Raw genomic sequence first — 16292 nt, forward strand, 5'->3', positions numbered from 1 at the left:
GGGTCGTCCTTACTTCTGTTGGGAGAGTTCCAGAGCGTGGCAGAGGACTTGGACAGCCTGTTGTTAATGACAGGGTCCGCCTGTCTCGGCAAGTTGACCGTGGAGGCCGAGCATCTGCCTGCACCGGAGAGAACGCAACAACAGACAACAACTGGTTCACAAAGCAGGGGCAGGGGCTGGACGGGAGGGAGGGAGGGAGGGAGGGCCCCCTCCGCGCGAGGACATACCGTAGAGGCAGTACGTAGGAGGTAAAAGAACAAGGAGAGGGTCCGTTTGTCTTGCAGAGCTGAGAGACAGACTGGTCTAATGTGATTCACCTTGGACCCCTGATCGCTCACTTTTAACCAGTCAACTCTGACTCCAAATCCTATTATGAGGGGGAAAGCAGACTAAAAATGAGATCAAACTGAGTTTCTACTGCCAGACTGAGAGTTTAGGAGTTTATGACGTCTGTTCTTCCTCTAATACCCAGCGACAGATCCTTTGAAGTGGAAAAAGGGGGGCAAACCTATCATCTCAGTTACTAAAATCAACACATCCAAAAACGCACGCACACAATCTCATTCAGAGAGCAGAGGAGGCTCTGACCTCAAGGTCACAAACGGAGGAGGCGGTCTTTCACAGCCTCGCGTCACTCTCTGACTGCGTACAGGAGCGCTAACGCACTGAGCCGAGAAGTCAGCTTCGCGGGCCTCCGATAAACTCAACACCTCTTCGGTCACACCACGGGTCTAATGAAACCAGAACACGCCACCCCACCACCTCTTCCCTCCTCTGTCCTCTTCTCCGGATGCTACTGAACATTGAGGAGGATTTTGACTGAGATGTTCTAGAAACGTTCGGTTCAGTTATGGAAAATGTTCAAAATCTAAAATCTTGGAAAATCGGAATCATAGACGTACATGAAGATTCCCCCGGGCCAGGAGGAAATAGCATACTGTGCCACTGTGAAACGTATTGATGGTAAACATGAATCATAGAAAGACTCGTCTTCTCCCCTGGTATTGATGATGAGAAGAAGATGAGAAGAACTGAATTCCAAGACCTTTTCCCATCTATGTGAAGATGACATCTAAACACATACCACGGCTAATGACTACTATCCTTTAGACTAGCAGGCCTAAGCCTGTTTTACGCTGCTCAGTGAGGGAAGTGTACGTCCAGTTCTATGCTAGGTGGTTCACGTCTACAGTATGTGGTTTTATTAGGTATGTATGTAGTTATATGTGGTTCTATGAGCTTCTCTGAGCTTTTATGTGATTGTATGAGGTTCTGTGCAGTTCTTATGAGCTTCTATGAAGCTTCTATGCGGTTCTGGTTCCAGTGCTACTCACTTTCCCTGCGGGAGGTCTGGTTGAGGCCCCCGGCCCAGGACCACCTCTGCTGACGGATCTCTGCCCAGGTCTTCTTGGTCGACCTCTTGATGGCCGCCTCGTATCTCTCCTGTGAAGAGGAACGCCAAGACACACCACATCACAAAACACCAAGTCACAAAACACCACGTCACAAAACACCACGTCACAAAACACCAAGTTTACAAAACAGGTTTTTAGTCACTTTGAGATCTGTAATGGCAACGGAACAGTGCTCTTGAACGTGACTCTCCTCTCCTCCCCTCCCTCCCCTCCCTCCCCACCTTGTTCTTCTCCAGTTTCTGCCTCTGTTTCTCCTCCAGGAGGGCCCGGCGTTTCTCCGTCTTCAGCCTCTGCTCCTCCAGCTTCCTCCTGCGCTCCTCCAGCTGGCTCTCCCTCAGACGCCGAGCCTTCTCCTCCTTCTCCAGCCACTGGGCTTTCTTAGCCGCTACAGAGAGAGACGGAGAGAGAGAGAGACAGAGAGAGAGAGACAGAGAGAGAGAGAGAGAGAGAGAGAGAGAGAGAGAGAGACGGAGAGAGAGAGAGAGAGAGGCAGGGGAGAGGAGGACAGGAGGAGAGGAGAGGATACAGGGGTTAACTTCCTCCAGATTATGACACTCGCTTTGTCTCTCTCTCTATCATCCCTACCAGATGCCTCTCTGACATGAAGTCTTTCTTCCCTTTTGGTCTTCTAAGCGAGACTTGAGAATGGCTAATCATTTAGCACTGTGACCTTGCTGTTTTCAGCCTTACTGATGTCAATTAAGTTCAATGACGCTACTCATGCCTTCTAGAGGTTAATGCTTCTTTTAAAGCAACAAGAATAGAAAAGGAAGACACGTTGAAAAAGACATGTTGTTGAATACACCGAGTTCTTCTAATCACACTAAGCTAAGTGGAGTTAAGTGGCACTAAACAGGCGTCCCGCAGGGTTGGACTGTGTCTTCCATTAGATGGCTCCATTTAACAGATTCTGGGTCCCATTTTCTGACAGCAGCAGCGACGATTAAAATGCAATCACTCTGATGTTGTTTAAAACTCCCAGCATGCTGTGCACCAGCTGTGTGTACTGTCAGCTCATTGGCCGTCCTGTGAGGTGTATACACACCACACCACATCTCCGAGTCGGAGGCATTTCCTGTTGTTTTCCAGTCGTACTGCACGTTGGACTACTTCCATAACACACACACACACGCTTATCATGGTGGGGAGGCCTGGCGCTGTTTACATTGAGCTGAAACCATGCAAAGATTAGCATAGATGAGACAGTGTATGAGGACGGTACAGGGCTATGTACTGTATATTCGTCTCATATGTCTAAGGGTTGATTGAAACACAAATGAATGGAAGATGACTGTCTGTATTGTGTCCAATGCTTATTCTCAAATAGGCCTGCCCATTGTTCAACAGCTGGCTTTACACTGCTTTTTGGAGAAATACTTGATATGGTGTTTGGTGTTATGAGGCTTGTATAATGTTTCCTACTCCTTCTCCCTTCCTTTAAACAAAGGAAAAGTCAACGAGCTCCAGTAGCAGACACGGGGAGGCTGGTGGAGGTATAAATCGGAGGATGGGCTCATTGTAAAGCATGAAATGGAATACAGTTTTTTCCGATTGCTAAATCGCAGTGTTCAAAACTCTTCATACATGTCTGCATTACTAACATGCATCTTGGCCAAACACTTCATACATGTTTCAAAAGAAGCTCGTTCAAACATACACTGGCAACAATGTTCACTCAGAAAGCATACACAGTCATTCATAACACTCTGACCTACCAAACACTAACAACTGCATTAGATAGTTTGAAAGATTTTCACAAGAATGAATAAGAATGGTTTGATTTATAGTAATCATAGACAGAATAGTTGACTGTACAACTGTAAAGTATTAGGCAACAAGAATTAATCAGAAAGTGTTTTTCTTTCTGTATCTTTGTATACATTTACTTCAAAGTACAGTACATTTACTTGAATATGGAAAGAGGAAAATAAAGTCTAATTTAATCCATTAGCTAATAAACTAATCAGTCCATTTAATTTCATTACAGTTTTTTACGGTCGCTAACTCACAGTGTTCAATACTGAAGTCACAGTCACAACTTTTCATACAGTCTGCATTACTAACACGCATGTTGGCCAATCACTTCATTCATGTCTCAAAATAAGCTTGTTCAACAATACACTGGCAACTCACTCAGAAAGCATACACAGTCATTCATAACATTCTGACTTACAAAACACTAACAACAGGGAGCATTACATAGTTTGAATGATTTTCACAATAATTTATATTTCGTTATAAAAATGGTTTGATTTATAGTAATCATAGACAGAATAGTTGACTGTAAAACTGTAAAGTATTAGGCAACAAGAATGAATCAGAAATGCTGCAATTTGCTTCTATACTTAAGTGTATTTTTTCCCCCCAGTATCTTTGCAGAAAGTACGTTACGGTACATTTACTTCAAAGTACACTACATTTACTTGTGTAAAATGAAAAGTGGAAAGTAAAGTGGAAGATGCAAAGTTCAAACAAAAAAGAAAAACAGAAATTCCAGGGCTACAATACAATAGCAATCACACCAAAAATGTCTCACTCCTGAGGGTTTTGGTCCACCCTCTGGTCTGCATCTGGTCACATCTAATGTCTTCCCTGGCAATGCATCTAGTCTATTTCATTTCATTGTATATATTCTGCTAATATTTTCTAGACATTTCAATATGATTACTGCAAATAGTGAAAATACCACCGCTCATCTGTTATCAGACTTTGCTGAGGTGCTGGAACTGCAGAGTATCAATAGAGTGCAAAATAACAGCATCTGCACACTCAAACACTGTGCAAAAAAACTGTTTATTGCTTTCTGTCATATATGATAGGAATATGATTACTGCAAAAATGCACCAAGTCATTCTGTTTTGAATGTGTTCTTCACAGTTTTGAACACAGTGTGTTAACATTGGACAAATGTGTTGCAAATACATAGTGTTTTGCAGGTGGTGGAGTTTGAATGAGAGAAGAGTTCATAGATTTTGGAGAACAAGGTCATTGAATGCATTTTGTCTGAAAGCAGCAATGTAAAATGATTCAAAGTTTGGTCCACATGGTCTTCTGTTTCGCTGACTGTATGAAGAGTTTTGACAATGTGACTTCAGTTTTGAACACTGACTTAGCAACCGGAAAAAAATGTAATAATGGTATAATGGTTCGAACATGGTTCCCCATGTCTTCCCCATGCTATCATAATTCCACCATGACAAAATCTAATTATCTCAATTTTCAGTGCATGTGAGTGACACAAATTCATTCGCTAAATACCTTAGTGCGTGCACTTAAACATTCTAATCTCATTATCCCTATGGACTCCACCGCACCTTAATGTATGTTTAATCCCATATGTTGTAAAAGGATACTGTAAGTACAATGATAATCACATGTTCCTTTTTTTCTGGCTGCCAGAATGGACAGCTGTTTATTTTCATGTTAGTGGTAGTTCAACTTAATAGAAATCCTAGTCGATTTTTTTCCAGTACTTTCCAGTACTTTCTTGCCACATAGCTACTCACTACATTAAACAAATGTGTGGTGGCCTGGGAAAACCCTTCACATTTTTTTATATTTCCATAAATTAGAATTTTTTATTTTAAAAAGTTATGAGCATTTTAATGTATCATGTCAAAAAAAGTGAAAGGTCATTACTACCCCTTTCTCCTCCGGGTCGGGGGAGGAGCCTATGCAGATCGGCCGGTCTCGTTTGTCTGCTTGTGATGCGGTGTTAGTCTGCTCGCCTCGTCGGTATGCGAGGGACAGATCCATTTGTGTGTATTCTAGTTAAGATTGTATTACTTTATGCTTATTGTGAGCATCAGTAAACTGGCAATAACACAGGTGGAAGTATCGTCTCTCCTTTCGCTCATGTGTGCGTGCGTTGCTTAACTGAGAATGAGACACGTTCAACGTGATGTTGTTTTGCTAGCAAACTACCCACCACAAAAACATACAAATAAGTACTTTCTCTTTTGTTTTCTTAAAATGTTTATTCACCATAATGTAGTATGGAGTTCAAAGTACTAGAATACCACATAATATCAAAATCGCCAAAATCGCGATTTCCATCTATATTTGCTCTTTGCCACAAACGAACGCCAGCGACATCCGACGGGTTTTCCCAGGCCACCACACAAATATTCTCTCCCATTGTTTTCAAAGCGGTTCACAGGAGACCAGACTACATACTTGGTCTGGTCTGGACTAGTCTCATACATGGTCTGGTCTGGACTAGTCTCATACATAGCCCTGGCAACTCTAAGCAACTCTTCACCACCATAAATCACCTTCTCAAGTCACAAACACTCTCGCACTCAGAAGCCACAGAGGAGAGGTGCAACAACATCATCACTTTTTTCCGAAACAAAGTTGACAACATCCGCTCTCTCCTCTCCAGCTCCGTCGTCCTACATGTCCCGACTGCCGACCCACAGCCTGGGATTGCCCAATCTCTCTCCTGTTTTTCGGTCATCACACAGCGAGAGGTTGAGGACATCATTAGGACGATGAAGCCTTCCACCTGCGCCCTGGACCCCTTCCCCACAGCCCTGGTGAAGTCCAATCTCTCCGCCATAAGTCCTCTCATCACCAAGATCATCAACCACTCCCTCCAGACCGGCCATGTCCCATCTGCACTGAAAACTGAAAACTTCCTTTCATATCCAAGGTACTGGAGAAAGTAGTTGCTGTTAAACTCAAGGATCACTTAAATCAAAACAACCTCTTTGAGTTTTTTCAGTCCGGCTTCCGCCCTGGCCACAGCACGGAAACGGCTCTGGTCAGGGTCACCAACGACCTCCTGATGACAGCAGATACTGGCTCCCCATCCCTCCTCATTCTCCTGGATTTAACAGCAGCTTTTGACACCGTGGACCACAACATCCTCCTTCACCGTCTGCACTCCACCATTGGCCTCTCTGACACTGTCCACAACTGGTTCACCTCATACCTCACTGGCAGAACTGAGCACGTCACCCTGGGAAAGGCGAAATCCCACACCCACAACGTCACCTGCGGTGTCCCCCAAGGCTCGGTGCTGGGCCCCACCCTGTTCACGTTATACATGCTCCCCCTTGGCTGTGTCATCCGCAGGCATGGAATGTAATTCCATTGCTATGCGGATGACACACAGCTCTATCTCAGAGTCAACCCTACCTCCTCTGCACCCCTGCCACTATCCACATTAACCACCTGCCTGGAGGAGATAGAGGAGTCGATGAAGAACTATTTACAACTAAACAGCTCCAAGACTAATTATTATTATTCTGGTCTGGACTAGTCTCATACATGGTCTGGTCTGGACTAGTCTCACAGCTGGACAGAGATTTGCTGATCAGTAAAAAAAGCAACATTCATCAGCTGCTGGAACAGCGCCATCGCGGTGTGATTGTAATGAAGTTAATTAAATAAGTCATTATACTGTATCTAATCACTCTGGGAGGCACGGTAATGACGCCACGGCCGCAGGGACACTAGGGGACGTCTGATGGGTTACTCAACATCTAGAGTCAGAGAACAGAGATCTAGATGAGTCAGAGAACAGAGGAGAGTCAGAGAACAGAGGAGAGTCAGAGAACAGAGATCTAGATGAGTCAGAGAACAGAGATCTAGATGAGTCAGAGAACAGAGGAGAGTCAGAGAACAGAGGAGAGCGACATAAGGAGATGCTGGGAGTCTCACAATACTGTGTGTCTCTGTGTTGACATTGACAACAAGTATGACTTGACATGAAGCAAAGGCCCTGAAAACATATCTGTCAAGAGTAAAGGTGTCGGAAGGAGGGATGACTAACAGCCCAGTCAAAGGATGGAAGGAATACATATTCTAAATGGGTGAAGAGAAGCTGAGGAAATGATGTGAAAATATCTCTGAACAATCCAGAAATTACAGTATCGATGGATCCAAATATTTTCTCAATTCGTAACAGATATTTCTGCTTTTTGAATTCTCGATCAGGAAATGGACCTCCTATACGTAGAACATGCAACAATACTATGCATTAGCAAAAATATTGAAAACAATTTGCTGCTGGATTTAGTTTGACTAGGCACAACAATGGAGGCAATGAAAAAGTCTCAACATTGAAAACCTTCCTCATCTGCACCAAATACCAGATCTGAGAGGCAGCCAGGGACTACAATGTTCCAAATTAAAAACAAAGCACAACAACAACAGCCAAAACAACAAGACTGATTCATGGAGACAGGGGGACAAAAAAGGGAATGATTGTTCAACAGGGCAGGGGGAATGGAACATTACTATCAACAAGGTGGAGGAGATATGAAGTGACTGTCGGAGGCTTCCTGTGACGCTCCGTCTCCTTACCTTGTAGCTGAGTTTGCTGTTCTGAAGCAGCCAATGAGAAGACAACAACAGCAACAGAGTCAACAACCATCAAATCTTGTTTAAGCAGAACCCAATGTGTTAAATATGGCTGACAAGCAGGGGAGTTGCACAGTTCAAAACCCTGAAGGATATACAGCATACAGTGTTTCTTAGATATACAGTATACAGTGTTTCTTAGTTTAATCTGTGTCCTGTGCATTCTTTCCTAGGCCCAAGGCCACATTCTACCATGAGATCTGCGTGTGAATCTTTCATGTAGATTACTGTCTGCATTCATATCAATGGGAGAATTGCTTGGAAAATCGCAGTTAGGTACAGTGCCCAGAAACATATCATTGTGTAAATTCAAACTCTATATACAGAACATACCAGGACAACATATGTGTGGTGGCCTGGGAAAACCCTTCACATGGTGGCATTTTGACATTTTCATTTTTTTATATTTCCATAAATTAGAAGTTCTCAGCTATTCATAACTGGTTGAATGACTGAGATAGCCCTTTATTTTTAAAAGTTATGACCATTTTAATGTATCATGTCAAAAAAAGTGAAAGGTGAGAAATGCTGCCCCCGACCCCTTTCTCCTCCGGGTCGGGGGAGGAGCCTATGCAGATCGGCCGGTCTCGTTTGTCTGCTTGTGATGCGGTGTTAAGCTCCGTGCACACCGCGAACCGTGACCCACCGTTCTGACGCAACCTGGTGGGATGGGCTTGACGCATGTCGCATGCGATGCAGACGCAACAACACAGCGGTAATATGTCCGGAGGAGATAGCAAAGATGGCGCCGTTAGCATCACAAACACTATGCCATACAAGTTAGCATCAGAGGTAGACTAATATCCTCAACTTATGTCCTAATCACACTACTGTCATACAAGTCGTACCTTCTCCTTGACATGGACATAAACACCTGCTACCTTCTTTGAAAGAAATCGCGATTTATTCAGTGAAAACTAGTACACCATTCAGATAGCATAACAATAGCATAGCATTCGCGGACACAGTCAGTATGTTAACATCAGATATATAAACGGGTTATTTTGATAAACTGGACACATTTTGTGAATATATATGGTTACTTTCTCGCCTGAAAACATATAAAAACTTCATAAAATGACATATTAACACTTGTAGAGCCAAATTAAAGATTTTCGCCAATGGCGGATTTTACATCTGAGGGAAAGCTCTGGTCAAGAAACTACTTCCGGTTTACTTCCGGTTGTTTTGACTGATCCAACGCAACGCAAAAGCTGAAATATTTTGACTGATTACCGCACCCTGCCGGACAAGAAACGCAATGCAGAGCAACGCAACGGATCAACGCAACGGCCCCATTGAGATGAATGACTTCCGGTGCAACGCAATGGCCCTGTGTGCACGCAGCTTTAGTCTGCTCGCCTCGTCGGTATGCGAGGGACAGATCCATTTGTGTGTCTTCTAGTTAAGATTTTATTACTTTATGCTTATTGTGAGCATCAGTAAACTGGCAATAACACAGGTGGAAGTATCGTCTCTCCTTTCGCTCATGTGTGCGTGCGTTGCTTAACTGAGAATGAGACACGTTCAACGTGACGTTGTTTCGCTAGCAAACTACCCACCACAAAAACATAAAAATAAGTACTTTCTCTTTTGTTTTCTTAAAATGTTTATTCACCATAATGTAGTATGGAGTTCAAAGTACTAGAATACCACATAATATCAAAATCGCCAAAATAGGATATTTCCATCTATTTTTGCTCTTTGCCACAAACGAACGCCAGTGACATCCGACGGGTTTTCCCAGGCCACCACACATAGTATATGTGTAATGTTATGTATTATCCAGTATATTTCATCCAGCCTTACTTATGTATTTGGCTCTCTCCTCCCTCCGCTCCTTGGCCAGCTTCTGTTTCTTCTCAGAGCTCATTCCATCTAAGAACGAGAAACAAACACAACATCACATTGTTTCAGTCAGACATCTTGTTTACTCAATACTAGAATGCACTGTAAATGCCAGTGCTATGCTAAGGAAAGTACTTGTCTCGTGAATAGCATGCAGGTCTTAAAAACGTCCTTCTATATTTTAAATGACAGTTTAAGACAGAGTTTATTCATCCATTCAAGGTGAAGGTCACCAGCGTGTCCTGCTGATTTGATGATGTTATTCACTCCACGGTTTAACAATGTTGTGTGAACCAGAGGTAACTCATGCCTGCGTGTATGTTTCTACATTTCCTGTTTACAGCAATTATTAGATTAGATTCAACAAAAGTACTATACAACGAAATGCAGTATAGCATCCAACCAAAAGCACAAATAGTGATATAAGAACATGATGATAGAACAAGAATGGTAGTGATAGGTAACTATGTACAGTATGTGCAGAGGTAGTGTTGTAAACATCAGTTTAGTTTAGAGGTATATACAGTTATGGGCTATATACAGTTATGAGTGATGTACAGTTAGGTAGGTAGTACAGTGAGGTAGTTTATGTACAGTATCTAATGTATCTCAGCTTTCCGGAGAAAATTTCTAACTTTTGCAATATTCCGTAGATGATAAAAAGCATTTCTAGAGATTTGATGTGAGGCTCAAAGCTTAAGTCAGAATCTATAGAATAGAATAGACTTTATTGTCGTTGTACAGTTGCCTATACAATGAAATTGTAGTGGTTCTTCTGAAGGTGCAAAAACAGAAAACATATTCACATATTCACAAACATATACACATATAACATATCACAAATATTACACACTAGACAATTAAAAAGCGAAAATGCTATAAAACAAAAATAATGCGCCTAGTCAGAGAGCCGGTAGCCGCAGCAACCGTGTGCGCCGCCATCATAATCACACCTAGATTCTTAGCTTCATGTTTGCAGTTTGAAAGCTAGGTTCCCATGGTATTTGACTTTTGGGGGCTTTGGTCCAATGGCAAGAATCTCAGTTTTGTCCTGATTTAGTTGCAGAAAATGTTTGGACATCCAAAGTTTTATATCTTGGAGACAATTCTCCAGCGAGCTGAGTGCATGTAAATTATCAGGCAATACTGATATGTACAGCTGAGTATCATCAGCATAACTATGAAAATGTACACCATGTTTTCTGATGATTCCATCTAATGGGATCATGTACAGGGAGAAGAGCAAGGGACCAAGAATAGACCCCTGAGGGACCCCACATGTGATGTCAACATTATCAGAAACAGAGTCTCCCAGGACAACAGAGAAATGCCTACCAGCTAGCTAAGATTTAAACCACTCTAATACAAGTCCTGAGAGACCAACACCGTTTTCTAAACAATGTATTAGAATACTGTGATCTACTGTATCAAAAGCAGCACTCAAATCTAACAAGACAAGAACTGATACACCACCAGCATCTATGATAAGTCTGAGATCATTTACAACCTTTACTAATGCAGTCTCAGTACTGTGGTTAGAACAAAAACCTGATTGAAAATTCGCAAGTAAAATGTTTTTGCTAAGAAAATCAGTAACTTTTTTTACTCAGAAAATCACTTTCTCAAGGATTTTACTTAGAAATGGAAGGTTAGATATTGGTCTGAAATGTGCAATATTTCCAATATTTTGTTTTAATGTAAACATCAGTAGCGCAAAGGTTATAGACTATTAGAGTGATCACGTTAACCAGGGATGTGCAGCCATCAAAGTATTGTCAATTATCAAGGTTCTCTCAAATACACTTTGATAAACGCGACAGCGTCATTAGAGGATTTTTTTACTCTTTTCAGATCTGTTTCAGCTGCTAACACTGATGTATTTCTGTGGCTGTGGGACAGAATATAGAACCACTGTTTTGATGAAGCTGTAGGAATCGGAAACTGGGGCCCAGGCCAGGGCTACTCGTCTGCTTTTGTGGGAGTTCCATGCTATGTAATATGTATGTGTATCCCACATTGCTCTCTGCCAATCTGTGGAGGACCCTGCCTTGCAGCCAGGAGCCACGTTGCCATGGCAACCCCATTTTTTCCCCCCTCCTCCTCTTCCCTACTCTCCCCCCCCATCCCAGCATCAAAGCATTCCTGCATCCGGAGAGCAGATAGTCGGAGGAGCGCTCAGAAAAATCCCCCAGGGTCTGGAGGACCGGTCCCAACGCAGAGCCTCAGATCTCCCCCTTACAACTGCCTCTCTCCCCATCCCCCACCACCTCCCCAACACCCCAGTCCTCTATACCGCCAGCCGGCCTCGCCCCCCGCCTACCCCCCCACCCACCCCCGTCCTCTATGGCGACCGCGACCCTCCCCTAACAAATGACGATTTGGCATCCAGCCACCGCCAGCTGTCTGATTAAGACCGTGGTGACAGAAGATTCATTAAAACGGCTGTAAATGATATCTCAACCTTGCACAGCTCTCCTCCATGCAGTGTGTATACCAAGCTTAAACAGTTGTTGTATGCCGTACATCTCCCCGTTCATCGGCCCTGTCCTCTCTAACTCTGCGTGGCTCTGACCGGGTCTGACCTGGTATGTGGTGCGATGAGACACATACCTTTTTTGGGAGGTGGGCTGGTACTGGTGCCAGGGGTGGTGGGCCTGGGGTCTGGCTGGCCGGAGGGGTCTGTCTTGGTGGAGGGGTCTGTCTTGGTGGAGGGGTCTGTCTTTGTGTTTGGAGAGAGGCCTGAGATGTCCTCTGGTGTCAGCAGGCCCTTCACCAGCTCCTTGTCCTCGTGCATTATGGGCCGGGGTTCTGTGGAGGAGGGGAGACCTGAGAGAAAGAGAGAAACACGCGTTAAGCAGCGTTAGTAGTAACAACATTGTGGTCAGGTTCAGGTTCAGGTTCAGGCGGTTCGACTTAAATAGCGTGTTGGTGCTATTCACTCACATCCACATGCTCAATAAAATGAGCTAATACTCAAACATTGACTATTTAAATTGTGCGTATCTCGATTTTGTTTGTTTCTTATTGTTTAGATATCACTAGCCACAAACCTTACCCATCACAACAGCCTTAGGAAGACTACATTGTCAATATGAATTCTTGCCAGCTAAGCTTGACGGCACCAATGTGATGTTAGCACTAATGTGATGTTAGCACTGATGCTAATAATAACCACAGCTCCCTGCTCCCTGGCCAGTACACCTTCACTGAGAGGAACTTAAACCGCATTATCCCAACACTGCAAGCCCATTATCCTCCAATAACATCTCATTCACACCCAGGTCACACACGTCAGTCAAACTGCTGGAATCAAAGCAGGCAGTGCTTTCCTCTCCTCTCCTCCCTCCCGGGAGACTTCCCTACTGCACAGCAAGCTTTCCTTCAGACACAGTAAACATAAATGGTAAATGGACTGCACTTATATAGCGCCTTTATCCAAAGCGCTTCACAACGGCCTCTCATTCACCCATTCACACACCAATAGCGGCAAGCTACCATGCAAGGTGCTGGCCCACTCACTGGGAGAAATTTGAGGTTCAGTGTCTTGCCCAAGGACACTTCGACAATGGGCTCGAACCGCCGATCTGCCAACCTTGAGATCATTAGACGGCGGCTCTACCTCCTGCACCACAGCCGCCCCAAACATCTGACTCATCTTCAAAGGTGGAGACCAGGGAGGTGTTACATCAACGTAGTTTAAGGAAAATCCAGCCTTATTTTGATTTTGAGTTTGATGTTGTCTTGCGAGACTTGTCAGAATAAGCAACGTTGATGGAATACCCCCCAGACTCAGGCTCAGTATAGACTAAGTAAAGAAGCACAGCAAGTTACATTCAAAGGCTGAGAAACCCATTGATTTTTATCCTGAAGCTATAAATAAATAAAAACATGGTTACCATGGTTACACCAAGCTTGGTCTAGAGATGGAACATTATCCTACGAGTGTTCAAAATCTAAAGGGTGTGTGTGTGCACTGTGTGTGTGCACTGTGTGTGTGCACTGTGTGTGTGTGTGTGTGTGTGTGTGTGTGTGTGTGTGTGTGTGTGTGTGTGTGTGTGTGTGTGTGTGTGTGTGTGGTTGAGTAAGTCTAAAGGACACGTCTGCTAGAGCGTGATAAAACACCACCATCCCACTTGCAGTGTCACATGATATTCAATCAAATTCCCTTCAACACCATTCAACATCAGGTCACACATCTTCACTCAACAACATCAGCAGGATAATGGGTTCCAGCCTGATCTTAAGTCCTTGGGGCACTTTCTGACCTCTGACCTTTTGGGGTGGGGGGGGTGACAGAGAGGACACAACAAGCCAAAACACATCCTGTCATTTTTTTTGTACACTTGGTTGGCGGTAGCTTGCGGGCTTGACTCTTCAGCTGTTGTCTGAGCCCACCTACATGGTAAATGGACTGATATAGCGACTTATTCCACAGCGCTTTACAATGGCCTCTCATACACACATTCACACACACATTCACACACCAATGGCGGCAAGCTACCCGCTCATTGGGAGCAATTTGGGGTTCAGTGTCTTGCCCAAGGACACCTCAACATGTGGCCAGCCGGGGTTCGATCTGCCGACCTAGCAATCATTAGACGCAAGCTCGATAGCCTCTACCTCCTGAGCACAGCCTCTACCTCCACCAGCCTCTACCTCCACCAGCCTCTACCTCCTGAGCCACAGCCTCTACCAGCCTCTACCTCCACAAGCATCTACCTCCACCAGCCTCTACCTCCACCAGCCTCTACCTCCACCAGCTTCTACCTCCACCAGCCTCTACCTCCACCAGCCTCTACCTCCACCAGCCTCTACCTCCACCAGCCTCTACCTCCACCAGCCTCTACCTCCTGAGCCACAGCCTCTACCTCCACCAGCCTCTACCTCCTGAGCCACAGCCTCTACCTCCACCAGCCTCTACCTCCTGAGCCACAGCCTCTACCTCCACCAGCTTCTACCTCCTGAGCCACAGCCTCTACCTTCACCAGCCTCTACCTCCACCAGCCTCTACCTCCTGAGCCACAGCCTCTACCTCCACCAGCCTCTACCTCCACCAGCCTCTACCTCCACCAGCCTCTACCTCCTGAGCCACAGCCTCTACCTCCACCAGCCTCTACCTCCACCAGCCTCTACCTCCACAAGCATCTACCTCCACCAGCATCTACCTCCTGAGCCACAGCCTCTACCTCCACCAGCCTCTACCTCCACCAGCTTTTACCTCCACCAGCCTCTACCTCCACCAGCCTCTATCTCCACCAGCCTCTACCTCCACCAGCCTCTACCTCCACCAGCCTCTACCTCCTGAGCCACAGCCTCTACCTCCACCAGCCTCTACCTCCTGAGCCACAGCCTCTACCTCCACCAGCCTCTACCTCCACCAGCCTCTACCTCCTGAGCCACAGCCTCTACCTCCACCAGCCTCTACCTCCACCAGCCTTTACCTCCACCAGCCTCTACCTCCTGAGCCACAGCCGCCACACCTACCCTAGCCACACTGCTGCACACACTGACAAACTGCTCAACGCCATAATGACACGTGATGGGGGAGAGAGAGAGAAAGAGGGGGAAGGGGTTAGAGAGAGCGGACAAATTGCACACCTACACAATGGCATGTGGAGAGCAGTGAGGGGGGGCAAGGGAGAGAGGAGGAAAACTGTGTACTTCCATAATGACAGAGAGAGAGAGAGAGAGGGAGAAAGAAGGGAGAGGAGAGATAGAAAGACAGCGTCTGAGAATGATAGAGGTAGAATGGGAGAGAGAGAGGGAGAGAGGGAGTGAGTGTGTGAGAGAGAGAGAGAGAGAGAGAGAGAGAGAGAGAAAGAGAGAGAGAAAGAGAGTGTGTGTGTGAGAGACAGAGAGAGAGAGAGAGAGAGAGAGAGAATGAGGTGAAGTGAGAAGGAGAGAGGTGGAGAGGTAGGATTGGGCTCCAGGGCAGATGGAGTGTGTCGCCCTGATCAGACCCGTCCAAACGCTCAACCAGCCTCATAAATTGTAGATTAACAATGGGCCTCCCTCCAGCAGCTTCCATGCGCACACACACACCCTGCCAAGGATGCAGAGGCTAAATCATAGAACGCTAATGGTAGAATAACATGCCTTGAATCATCTGTTGGGATGGGGAAAATCAACGCAAGACGTTAATACGACTTGTAACCGCCCAAACCATACTTAGATTTGGCACGGGAGGATATTAGACAGAGCATTTTGAGCATCGATCAGACTTTGTGATCTACTCCGTCTCACATACAAAGCCCTCCATAGCCTGGCCCCCCCTTACCTGACTGACCTCCTTCTCCCCCACCACCTTACCCGTACCCTCCGATTCTCATCCACTGTTCCTCTCACTGTCCCATCCTCAAAACTCAAAAAACTCAAACTCAAACTCAAAACTTTTCACGAGCTGCACCCCACCTCTGGAACTCTCTCCCTCAATCACTCAGAGACTCACCCTCACTCTCCACTTTTTGAAATCCCACCTCCTAGCCTACCTGTTTTCCCATGCATACAACCTCCCCTACCCCTAACCATCTCCCCTAACCCTGCCTCCCCCCTCCCCCCCTGGACATTGCTGCGTTAATTGTTCCCTGTTTGTTAAATCTGTGTTCTATGTGCTCATGTTATCTGTTGCTTGTTGTTTCTGTGTTTTCTGTTTTTCCCATA

At 45.2% G+C, this 16292-nt stretch overlaps 1 protein-coding gene across 1 annotated transcript in view; it reads right to left on the minus strand.

The window, feature by feature from the left end:
* map7d1b (MAP7 domain containing 1b) overlaps nt 1–12292 on the minus strand; it is a 40279-nt gene extending 27987 nt beyond the window's left edge. The window contains exons 1-6 of the mRNA XM_080527619.1: nt 12243–12292; nt 9594–9662; nt 7728–7748; nt 1637–1800; nt 1335–1443; nt 14–118 (exon numbers count right to left, since the gene is read on the minus strand). Coding sequence (XP_080383745.1) covers nt 14–118; nt 1335–1443; nt 1637–1800; nt 7728–7748; nt 9594–9657 — 463 coding nt within the window. The 5' untranslated portion in view covers nt 9658–9662; nt 12243–12292. The remainder of the gene's footprint in view (nt 1–13; nt 119–1334; nt 1444–1636; nt 1801–7727; nt 7749–9593; nt 9663–12242) is intronic.
* Nucleotides 12293–16292: the final 4000 nt, after the last annotated feature.

Source organism: Nansenia antarctica, assembly GCF_963989245.1.
Source record: "Nansenia antarctica genome assembly, chromosome: 3".
In the NCBI taxonomy this organism is placed as follows: domain Eukaryota; kingdom Metazoa; phylum Chordata; class Actinopteri; order Argentiniformes; family Microstomatidae; genus Nansenia; species Nansenia antarctica.